At 45.3% G+C, this 12609-nt stretch overlaps 1 protein-coding gene across 11 annotated transcripts in view; it reads right to left on the reverse strand.

The window, feature by feature from the left end:
• Positions 1–12609, reverse strand: part of LOC146869526 (stAR-related lipid transfer protein 3-like) — a 138657-nt gene that overhangs the window by 95742 nt on the left and 30306 nt on the right. For all 11 annotated transcript variants that reach the window (XM_085603786.1, XM_085603763.1, XM_085603707.1 and 8 more), the window contains one exon: positions 5135–5419. In XM_085603786.1, the coding sequence (XP_085459912.1) occupies positions 5135–5353 (219 nt within the window). In that variant the 5' untranslated portion in view covers positions 5354–5419. The remainder of the gene's footprint in view (positions 1–5134; positions 5420–12609) is intronic.

Raw genomic sequence — 12609 nt, forward strand, 5'->3', positions numbered from 1 at the left:
ACCACCAAGATTTCATTCATCCCAGAAGAAAAAAGAAGAACAAATGATGCTGTATGAACAGATCAACGGATTGATGAAGATTGATATCTCTTAACGGGCAAGTAGGGGACAAGGAGGGAATGTGGAAATATGGATTTTTCTGATCAGTTATGTCCCCTATCTTGGACCCCAACGGTTTCATGTATGAATCACAAGTACATGTATGTTCCCTCCAGTTCCAGTTTAAAGACGCAAACACATGTGCGTCCACCGTCAACATGTCCTCTTTCAGATCCGCCATGAATAGGCCGGATATTCCATTCCTAAGTATGAAAGGCCACCGGCTTTATATGGTTCACTTATGCCATTTTACAGTCCAGGCAAGTAGGCCCTGATTCTGTCGTCAAGCTCTTCTTGCCTTCTGCCTCTGAAAGCTCCAGTCTGAGCCTGCATCTGTGACCATGAACTTTGTCTCATTCCCTGCGCGGCTCACGATGCCTGACATCAGCCTGTTGCCTGCCAAAAACTGTATTTCACCTTCGAAATTATCTGCTCCGCTCCCTGCCCAATGCATTCCTGTCTAGTAGTTTAAGTAAACATTCTTCCAGTTACCGAGCAAAGGCCCGGCTTCTCTGTCTTTATGCAAGTAATTCATAGCCCTATTATTATGGAAGACTTCTGCCCTTGCATCTAGTGTAGACACTTAGACGCTTGTACACGCACTAACACTCAGTATAGTCAGTATAGAATAAGATTCTACTCTAAGAGACCTCTCTTTTGGATAACATAGTTCTTTAAACATAGGATGTTAGATATGATTTGGGATTAGGTTGACTTGACCCTCCAGACTTCTGTCGCCACATGTAGAGCTAAATGTAGAGCTAAATGTCAAGTCCCCTTCACCCCCTAGTTGCACGTCAATCACACGTCATGCTGCTGCGCGCGCATTTCTGCCAAGTATTTCTGCTGACATTGCGAAATTCTTTCATGGAACCACCCTATTATGACATCACACCTGATGACGTTCTTTAGTTACACCCAGTTACGCCTACTTTTGCTACGCATGTATGTTTTATCTACACTATCAATTGTTACGCCTCCTGCATTTGCTTCATTGTAATGCCTATTGTATAAAAGTGATTACTTATCAAAAAAGTATGTACTTCACTTCCTGAACCTCCGTGGTGATGGAACTTGGAGTCACCGATTCGAATCGTCCATTGGAATAAAGCCCATTCCGAACCTCTAATACCACGGATTTTGCCTCTTATTTTACTGAGCTATTTTTATTATGTTTCTGTATCAAATTAAGTCCCGGTAATTAAATTATTTACCACATTATGCAAATAGTTCTATGGTAGAGCTTCAGCTCAGTAAAATACCGAGTTTTCAGAGCAGGGCTGTAGGATCTTCTCCATTCCCTCTCTGTTTTTCGGCAAGCTTTTTTTAGTTCTGCGAGTGACTCATTATACCAAGGACTAGGTGTTTTTGTCCGGCCTTTCGACCACCGTAAAGGTATGAGAGAGTCCAAGGCATCGGTGATCCAGGCGCAGAACTGTTGGTAACCTTGTTCCACGTTAATAAAGATGCTCAGAGGTTTCTGTTCCAGTATGCTATAAAACTCTTCAAGCCTAAGCTTGTGCCAAAGCCTTTTTAGAATAGGTCTGTCAACAGCTATAAAAGGCTTATCGTGAACCGGACAAAAGGCTTCTATAAGCAGATGATCAGTCCACCCCATCAGCCTCGGATCTGACAACCTTACCCCCTCAAGTGTGGAAAAAAAGGGGTCCAAAATATGGCCCCCTGAGTGGGTTGGAAGGGTGACGAGCTGAGTGAGTTGGAGAGCTTCGAGGTTCGCCAGCAGAGTGCTCACCGTAGTGGATGATCCATTATCAAAATGGATGTTAAGGTCCCCCACGATGTTGAAATTGGCACAACCGAGTGCTATAGGACCGATCATATCGGCCAGTGCGGACCTGAAGACAGAATCATTGCCCGGAGGACGGTAAATGAGCATACCACTGAAAGTGAATTGATGGGAAAAAGCAACTTTGAAAATAGCACTTTCACATGCAGGTAGTCCCGACGGTTTCCAATCAGCTGGAAAACAGGATTTGACTGCCATAGCAATACCACCTCCTCTTGTGGTCCTATTGGAAGTGAAGACGGTATAGTTCTGAGGGAATGCAAGATTCAATATGGCAGAATCCGAATCCTGAAGCCAGGTTTCTGTCATTAGAAAGACATCGGGGTCCTCTTTCTCTAGCAAATCATAAATGGACAGGTGATGTTTTACCAGCGATCTAATGTTTAAACATCAAATACGAAGATCTCGGGATACAACACACGTTCGCGTGACAGGAATAGCATCTTCCAGGGAACGGATTTTAGTAGGGCTGTTAAGTGACCAGCCTTTGCAGGCACAGCTATAAGGGCCGACTAAAGGGTCCACAGGCTTACAGGCACTTCCTCTGGACATTCGCCTTATGGACAGCAGCTCGGACCGTGTGTAAAACACCATACCTGCCAGCATCGGCGAGACAACACCGCGACGAGAAACAGAGCCTGCCCCGCCTCGCGCTGCCTCGACGCGGACGAGAGCAGACGGGCAGGACTCTGGCACGACTCCGGCTAAGCGACGGCGTCCACACCTGCGCGTCCCGCTGCGCGGGAGAGGGGAGCTTTAAGTAGGCTCACCAATCCTAGCGCGAGCGCGAGGACGCTCCAAGATGGCGCCCGAAGTTACAATTACAGCCCTACCCAAAATGGCGCCCACAGTGAACCACCCCCGAGATCCAGGCCCGCCAAAACGGCAGTGAGGGAGCCAATTATGTGCGGAATGAGGAGGGGGCAAGACCCAGCTAAAAACAGGGGAGAAGTGCAGCAAGGTAAATTAAAACAAATAGACAAAAACGGGATTTTTAAAAAGCGAAGCGCCAGCAGCAGCGCCAGCAACAGCAAGTGCGCAGTAAAGTAAGCGTCTGTCAAGCTTCTATAGTCAAGCTCGTCAATAAGTTTCTATATGTACTCATAACTATGCTGAACCTGTAACCTTGCATTTCTCTGGTCATTAGTAAACCCCTTTGGATATTGAGAGGGTGTGGAACAGACACCAAGGAACATCAAGAGCAATTCCCCGGTGGGCTGCCAAGATGGGGGCTGGTTTTGGACCCGTGGGGATCAGTTTTTTTGTTACAGGGGGCAGGGGTCGCAGTATAGCTGTAATATCGGCCCCCCTGTAACAAAAGCAGCCAAAACCTGCCCTGGCAACAGCTCACCCGCAACCCCACTCCCCAGGGGAGGACGAGGTGGGTGCCAGGGCCAGATTAGGTTACCAGTCCGGCTGTGACCCAAACATCCAGTTGTGCTGCCATCCTTACATGGCCATCAGAGAAGGCAGCATTATAACAGCATTCTAGGGGAGAGCAGGATGCCACCCAGGCGCCCGGAAAAGATTCCAGCAACCCAGACTCAAGTTAGCAATAAGCATCTCTCAAACCTCCCATCGTTAACCTTTCTTCACCCTCAACACCACAATTTGGATGTGTCGTAACAGCCAGAGCAGCGAACTATGGAACTGGGGAACCAGGTTCGAGTCACAGAGTGAGCTCAACATCCTGTGATTGTGGGCCAGTCACTGAAGATCCCAAACCCTACCAAAGATGAATGTGTCCTTGTGTAATGTAACTGGTGCTCATGTAAAGTGCTCCAATACCTTAGGGTCGAGTTCACGCTATATAAAACGGCAGAAAAAAGAAAAAGCTTCCTCTATTTTCACCACATCTTCAAGACCAACTTTAAAACTTAGGAATGGGGCACGCTCACAAAGAGTAAGTAAGAGAGGCAGCAGCTACTCTACAGGTGAAAGTGCATCTTCACTGAAGCCAGTGTGGGTGGGACTGCGGGAGGGTGAATGTGAAAGCGAGTCAAATACAAGCTAGAAGAGCGAGTGCATGTATGTAAGAATGAGGGAGTGCATGTACGGATGAATAGGTCAGACATTTAAGGCCCCAAAAGGATGACCACCACACTGACCGTGTGATATGCAACAACAAATGAATGAAGGCCTTCTGCAAGGCTTCTTTTTGGTCCTAGGTAAACGATGGGTTGTCGAATAGAAAAATCATGATCATATTTCTCACAATATACCTCTATCAATATATCCTCTAACTCCACTCTCTCGTTGATCTCAAACCCCATACCACTGCTATGAGCCCCAAAATAACCCATTCTAGACTCTTCCATACTCTGCCCCTCCTTGTATCATCTCATACTTCTCCGATCCCCGAAAACAAGCCTTTCTAAAAACCCTTCCCTCCGACTATTCCCCATCCATCTCCCTTTTACTCATCCCAAGCCTCCTTCTCCTGCTCTGAGCTCCAAAACATCCCTCCACTATCCTTTTCATTCCAAACAATAGACTAACATGTCCACCTCTCAAATTCATTTATTTCACTATACTGATTCACCACTAATCCTTTATGGGCTCCGGAGTAGAGTGCTACTCGCCGAAAAAGCGTTTCGATGACGCGTATGGGGTAGTGAGAGCTATATAATTAAAACAGAATACAATGATAACTTCAGTCAACAAATCAAACGTACTTCCTTGATCTGCTAAAATATCAAACCGCCCCACAATCCCCGAAGGTTGATGACAGAAGATGACCCACTGACCCAATCACTGAACTGCAAAAATGAATAGCTGGTTCTAGTCCGGGCCTGTGTGCCTTCAGAGCATGGTCTGAAAATGAATGTATGGAAACACCCTTATAACAAAACATCATATCCCCTGGGTGCGCCCTTAGCTCTTCCCATCCAAATCTTGCTGCATCTCTAAAGCATGCTGCAGAGAGGCAATTGTGTGACATGTGGCAAATGAACCCACCTTTGCTGGAGGAAAACTCAAACCCTCCTCACGCCCAAGCATCCACGACAAGCATCCACGACTGCCATCTAAGTCCCATGAGGCAATTCAGTGAACAGACGTCTCCGATGCAGAAGTCATTTATTCAGTCATTCGTGGTGGACGGCCGTTATTCACTTACTCACTTCCAGCCCCTCACAAACGAATTACAAACGACATCTAAATAAATAGCTCAATTAAAAAAACCACAAATGGATACGGTTGTGTTGGAGGGTGGGGGGGGGTACTTACGTTTAACTCAATAATCCACAGGAGGGAAACGAACAGAAGGTCAAAGGTCACAAAGAGGCAGAAAGTCCGTCTGACATCCGAGATTGGCTTCTTCTTCTCGGGAGTCAGGAAATAGTGCGGGGAGTAGAGCTGGCTCTGGGCGTAGGAGGTGTTGATGGATGCGATGGCGGGCAGGCTTTGCTCCAGCTCACTAGGGTAGGACCCCAGCGGCTTACTCATCGTCCTCTCAGAGCCGGGGCCCGGGGGCAGGCGCGGGGGTACAGCCAGCAAGCATCAGCACACAGTCTGAGGATAGAAACGGGGACAGTGAGTGGAAGGACATGTATAGAGCAGTGGCGTAACAAAACTTGAGAGGGCCCCCCTGCAAAGCACATGGAGGGGGGCTCCCCCGGCGGCATGGCCCACCATCTACCACTTTGCTCTACCACCCAGAAATCTAGCATATTTTGATTTGAAACCTCCAACATTTAAATGAAATGCCTCTATATTGTCTTTCTCTAAGTTCTAATGAGAAAGTGTGAAACACTCTTAACATACAAGCTATGCCATTTGTAACAATACTGTCAAAAGCAGATTATTTAACTGAGGCAGCAATCAGAACAAAGCCAAGGAGCGATCCTATTGTCTCAGGAACTGCCTATGGCTGAAGAACAAAGAACAACTATGAAGGTTCTGAAATAGAATTGACAATACCTTGAAACTTTGAAAGACCAACCCAAACCTGCAATTCCATAAAAACTCGACTGACAATATACTTGAGAAGTACACAAGCTATAACTCAGTATCCTGCGAAAGTCAAGAGACATAGACTGGTGAATTATCTGCATGTTCAAAAAAACCGAGTAAGCAATAGGGTCTGAGGGAACACACTACCAGCCCGGACTAAGTCCCCCTACTAACAATATGAATATACAGAAGTCCAGGGGTATAGAAAACCAAACAAAAAGAACAAGCATTTGCAATGCAATAGGTCTCGCATTTGTGAGAGTTTAAGCTATTGGCATTGTAAATAACAATGCATTTTTTTATGTTTTAAAAATCAACAAGTAAATAAAAGGCATTGTCATTTAGAATGCCAATAGCTCAAACTCTAGTAAATGCGAGATCTATTGCATTGCAAATGCTTGTTTATGATTAGGAAGGACTACAATTATTCTCCTTCCCCCTTCGGGGGAATAGAACAGGTTATTGTGCTCCCTGGTTAAAAAGTGAGTGTACCGCTTCCTGCAGCAGTCTTTGATCCCCCTGACTGATTGTTAAACCACAAGGTGGTATGGAATTTCAGGCAGTATTCTAATTGGATGACTGTGAAGACCTAATTATCTGGCGTAATTTCCTCCAACTGTGGAAGGTATAACCTTATGCTTCCCCCGACAGGTGTGTGATCAGACAGAATGATGGGCAAGTCACTGCTTGGAAGTAGATGCACCCTTTCCTTGAACTCCACTACCTTTCCTTCATCTGTTGCCTCTGAAGCCTCATTCGGACAACATTATGTGAGGCTGTCCCGCCTTACTCGCATGCAGGCCTGGTGGTTTGAGGTACCCCACAGCCTTAGCTATGTGTGCCCCACTTGCCCTTTTCTAGCATTGTGTCGACATGAGGCCCAAAAAAGTGTTCTCCATGGAAGTAGACCTTGATGAACTATTGTATGTCTGGGTAGAGGCCTGAGAGACTAAGCCACACTGGTCTTCCGAATAGAAGACTTGTTTTAATCTCATATAAATCAGTGTCGGCTGCATCCAGACTGCTTCTTATTTTGAAGCTGGAATTTATCATTCTTGTCTACGCCTATTTCTTGCCTCTCTTTTGGTTGGCCTGTTGCAGATATTTCACCAGCTGCTCCATACCCAGTAGTACCCCTACAATCACTTTCTTGCTTGCAGCATCTATTTTGTGACACTCTTTGCCCAGAGGAAGAGCCTCCCATTACCTTGTGCAGAAGCCTCTTTCGAGCGGTGTGAACTACAAGAGAGTCAGGCGGTACCTGGTCTCTTGATATTTAAGGGGATCTCAAGCGCCACCTTATATTTATTTTTTGTCACTATGGGTTGCCACCCTAATTTTTACAGGGGCTTGACATTTTCTGTTGAACACTTGGACGTGCTTTTGAGCATTGGCAGGAACAAAACCGAAATCTAAATCTTAGATATGGTCTCCACCAGAAAGACTTCTTCCTCTTCTATAACCTGCAGCATCACCTTATGGTGATCTATAGGTGTCTGGATGATTGTGATTTGCTTCTGTGTCATGCTCTGGTGAAGCCTTTGCTGGGTAGGGTTTGAAAAGAGGATATTCCTGGGGGTCCAATATATAATAATGCGACGGATTATCTTCCCTCTCAGTTGGGATAGGCTCATAGTAAGGATCATGCTGATCTGTTTCATGTTCATGGTCCGATTCACTGTGTTATAACCAGGAGAGAGTGTTGGTGATTGTAGTGAACTTACAGGACTAGCACTAGTGCATTATAACTAAAGTGCTTTTTGGGGTCTGGGACACGTTCTGCACCCCTAAGATGTGACCACCTCAAAGTTAATCATTCTCGTTTTTTAGGTGGTGGTGCACCTGTTTTGTGTTGTAGAGGATGAGTTAGCATCGGTCATACCTGAGGATGTATGCAAAAAATGTCCCCTGCCTGAAATCAGGCAGCTCTAATGAAGGCATTAGCTCACCAGATATCTATGCAGGCGTCTAGGTCTACCTCATAGCAGAGTTCACTGCCAAATCTGTTATTTCTCTGTCTCTGGGTTCAGAGGGTGTTTTGAGGCTTTAAGGCATTAAAGCCTGGACCCTTTGCTCGATATCTCTCAAGAGCAGAGTTGAGCAGTATATGCCGAGGAGCCTTGGGGACCATGGGACAGATGTATTAAGCCTATTAGCACTCGCAAACGGCCTGATTCAGTAACATGTTACCGAATCACTTTTTTGGATTGAGAATAAATACCGATTTTCTACTTGGAAGGTGCAAGTTTAGGGTTTCAGTGATTAATTTGAGCGGTGGTTTCGGGTGCTCTGCACCTAATTGTTAAGACCGTTCATATGACAGTCTGCCACATGGTGGCACTACTCATATAATTTAGAGACGAGCAGAACAAGGGTTGTTCATTAATATATAAAAGAACATTAAAAACTACTAATGCCTGCCTCCACACAATTCCTTTAGATTTGACGACCTGAAATAATTTAAACTGTCACACTTGCAGGCAAGGGAGTTGGTTAGAAGTTGTTTTGGCAGCGATATCCGGGGCAGTGCACTTACTCCCGGGAAATTTTTTAAAAGCTGGCTCCTCTGACGATAAGCATAGGATAGGGTTTCGATACTAATGTAAGCCCTAGAAAGACATAAACACCACTGTGTGAACGGCCGGCCGAGCTTAAAACACCGAGCTCCTTCTGGGTTAGTCGAACTTGAGGAGAGAGGGGGGACTGTTGCCACCAGAGGCACCATATTCCCCGCCCCTCTAGGCCATAATAGAATAGGCCTAGCATTGGTGACTTGTGTGTTAAACAGGTGGGCTGCGTCTGAATTTGAAGAACCCAGAAGATCTTTATTAACAACATTCAAGTGCATTCATTCATTGCATTGGAGCCATAAAGGTTACGGACAACAATGGCTCTACGGGATGGAAGAGCTCGTGGGGCAAGCTGTATTTTCCAAAGACTACACAATCCTCGTGTGACATCTGAAATGTGTATATTATTTCATGCTTCATATCGCTACGCAGCATAAGTGAGGTTTCCAGCAGAGTCGAGAGTAAAGCGCCTCTCAGCAGTAGAAAAGTAAAGAAACGAGCGCGTGACGGAGAGCTGTCAATAAGTAACCGAGTGCAACCATGCACAGCGTGATCAGCAGTGGAGCGTGTCTTGGCGGTCACCTAGCACTTCTCAATTAGGACGGGATTTCTCTTCCAATTACACTTACGTTTTCATGGGAACCATATGTTTAGAAACATAGAAACCGTGCATTACACGGGTGCCTCACTCGACTGAAATGAATGGCTGCGGTAGATAGTGTGCGCACTCACTGTAAACTAACATTACCTCATAGCAAACGTGTAACTTCCCTGCTGGTCACCGTCCCACACGAACCCACCAGTGGCGTAGGGAACCCCCTACTTAAGCAGCTGAAGCGGGGGCTGATTGTGGCCCCCAGGGGCTCGTGAAATGGGTCCCAGTTAAAAAACATCAATATATTGTTTCTGGACTTCTTTTGTCTGCAGGTTTGCAGACAAAATATGTCACAAATAATACTGTTAGCCAATATCACGAGCGGGAAGTGAACTGATAGGGAGCACGAAAATACACAAAGAGAAATTATGAAAATAAGGAAAACATGGATTGAGGGACAAATATAAACAAGACGTACCGAGCCCTTTCAGCATTTGTTCATCAACAATTAAGCAACTTCTGCAAACAGAAGGGTTTCATTTTATAAGTGGAGTATTTAAGGCCGAAGTCTGTAGTCTACTGCATGGACTGGAGTGAAAAGAGAAACAAGCTTTGGCAACGCGGCCGCGAGTGACGCGGCCGCAAAAGTGAAAGTGATCGCAATCGCGATTAAGATCGCGTGCAACGGAGGAAAGACACATGGCGCTGCGCGCGTGCACGTTCACGTGCACTGTAGCTTTAGGCCACGGCAGCACTTTCAAAAAGCCTGTTTACAAAATGTCTCGGCCAGATCAGCGCAAGCGCTGGATCAGGCGAGACCTAAAAACAAAATCCACCTGTCTGCAGTGAACCTAACAAAAGCCTGAATGAAGCTAACACTAGAACCTAGTATTAAAGTCCTCATAAAGAGGACGTAATCCCATCACCCACCGTGGTGGCATGCTTCATCATATGGGATCTCCTCTTAACCAAACCTGGTTTGGCTAAGGAGCTGCCACTCCCAAGGTGTATCTAAGGGAGGAGCTTGTGGATGTTTTAAACTACGCTAATGAAATGAGATCTCCTAAAGATCAATGAGGCTAGCCGAAGTTGGGTGAGGCCCTAAAGTGCAGTGTGAAACTAAGTGATATAAAATGGACTACAGGAACAGAAAGAGTTTAATTAGGAGTGTGCCTGTGCCAATGTTAAAAACAGAGTAGTTGCGCGGTCTGATCAAATTAACGAGCGCGCTTACAATAAACCAAAAAAAGGTCTACATGTTTCAGCCATAACAGATCATAAAATTGTGATCAAGGCTTTCTTCAGGACCAAATAACCAAAACTACTGCAACTGCAAGCTAGTGCAAAAGTGAGCACTGGCGTGACATTGTGTCTAAAAGTAGAAACATGAAACGATACAACCAACCTTGTACCACAGGATCGATTGCAAAAATTTGAACTCCTACCGGTCAAGAAGGTAAGTGCCAGTATCAATGTAATAAAACATGAAAAAATATATATATAATTAATAACCAGGAAATGTACTTCATACAGGTTTATAGACACTGCAAATCGAAGATATCAAATAACCCAATATGAATCTTACCCGTAATGAAATCGGGACTAAGCCTGCCGCTCCTGGTAGCAACTCAGGGCGTGAGGCAACGCTCTGTGAAGGAAACAATTAAAAACATGGTCTAGTATGATGAAACGTGTGCATCAGAGGTGCAGCAGGCACCGAAGCCTGTCGCTCCCTCAACTGAATCACAAAGACATTCAACAGGCAGGGAAACGAATGTATTCAAAGAGGGACCGTGGGACGACTCAACCATAGGGCCGAGTGAATCCTCACTAAATCCCAAAAGCAGGTACACTTTATATATACAAAATTAGAATAATTAACAATAGTGCCCGAAACAGCGGAGCACACGGATTTTCTTAAACTGTCAACATTGAAATCAAAACGGGCGATCGTAAACGAGGAGATCACCTCAAAGACCAAAATACCCGCATGTTATTTTTATTCATAATTTTTTGCATGATAATAGCAAATACCCTTCATAGATACTTCAAGAGTAGCTCGCACTTCACTGGTGTTCAAAAGTGCGCGACTCTAGTGTCAAGAAACAGCCTCAAGGGCTAACAACACTACCAGCAAAAAACGGGCAGTAGATAGAAAAAGGGAAACCCTCTATATACGAGTAAAGGCAGCCGCCGATGAACTCGAGAAAGGTACATCGCTGCCGATAATACAGCAACAGTAGCACACGTCAGTAATTACAACAAATCTCCGAAGATTGTAAACGAAGATTCATAACAACCCAACCACCGCAATTAAAAAATACGGGCAGTGACTGGGAAAAACAGTGTTACGAACAATACGGCACAATGCAGAAGGTGCATCGACACGGAGAATCTCACCTCTCCGTCGCTACCCCGAACCTTCTTCCTGGATGCTGGCGGCGGCAACCAGTAAACGGCCGAACACGGGGTAAAATAACACCAACAACGCCCAGACGCACAACATAGCGTAATGACGTGGCGCGTCAGTGGCAAAGTGCAGGGCCCTATTGATGACGTCACAGCAGGCAAGGGAAGTCTGGGAAATGTAGTTACCCAGTCTCAAAAACCTCCGGCCAGATCATATAAAGCCTGAGAACTTACAAGAGAACAACAATGAGTTCCAGAGAAACAATCTACCACAGTCATGCCACACAGATGGAAAGGGACCAACACAACAGTATTGGTCACTTCTAAAGGCATCCTAGGCTGATCGGACAACAAAACGCAAAATAACCGAACAAACCCAACTGGATCACTAGTGTGTAGGGAAGCATAGTGGTATTCTGCATGATGTTTGACATGAAAGCAAATAACAGCAGACCATGCACACCATCCACTAGACTATCTAGTGAAAAAACTACCACTTGCCTGTAGGCTGTTTGAGTGCTGATGAAAAATCACAATATACAGATATAGTCACTATAATACAACCCACTCACGATAAACATCTACAGATGGGACCATGGTATGGAATCATTTAGACCAAAACAGTCACTTTGTAACTTAAACACCCAACGTTGTTCTTTATTGAAAAGAAATTTAGACACATCAGAAACGTGTGCAGGAATAAATGGTTGTTCAAGTACCGTCCAAGACATCTGATTAGGACTGTGATTACACTCCAAGAAATGGTTAGTCAGTCTCGTTGATCCCTTTTTGCATCGAATGGTGCTCTTATGTTCCATGATGCGTTGTTTCACTTTTCTCATGGTCATCCCCACATATTGTTTCTGACAGGGACAAGTGCTTAGGTACACTAACTTCTCACTATTGCAATTAGTGTGACGCAATGGTTTCCACGGTTTGGCAAGACCAATGTTAATCTCAGTAGTGTGTGCTGTCTGCGCACAAACCACGCACCCACCACACGGGAAGTGTCCCCTAACCGGTGGAAGATCCCATAAGGGGTTAGCAACAGTTGGTGGTACGCTACGAGGTCTGGTATGGACCATGGCATCACGCAAATTGTTCCCCCTTTTGTACGAAAAAAGCGGAGAAGCCAATTTTAATTGGCCAGTATTCAAAATACGCCAATGTTTCCG

The sequence above is a fragment of the Triturus cristatus genome, chromosome 1_1 (assembly GCF_964204655.1).
Source record: "Triturus cristatus chromosome 1_1, aTriCri1.1, whole genome shotgun sequence".
Taxonomy (NCBI): Eukaryota; Metazoa; Chordata; class Amphibia; order Caudata; family Salamandridae; genus Triturus; species Triturus cristatus.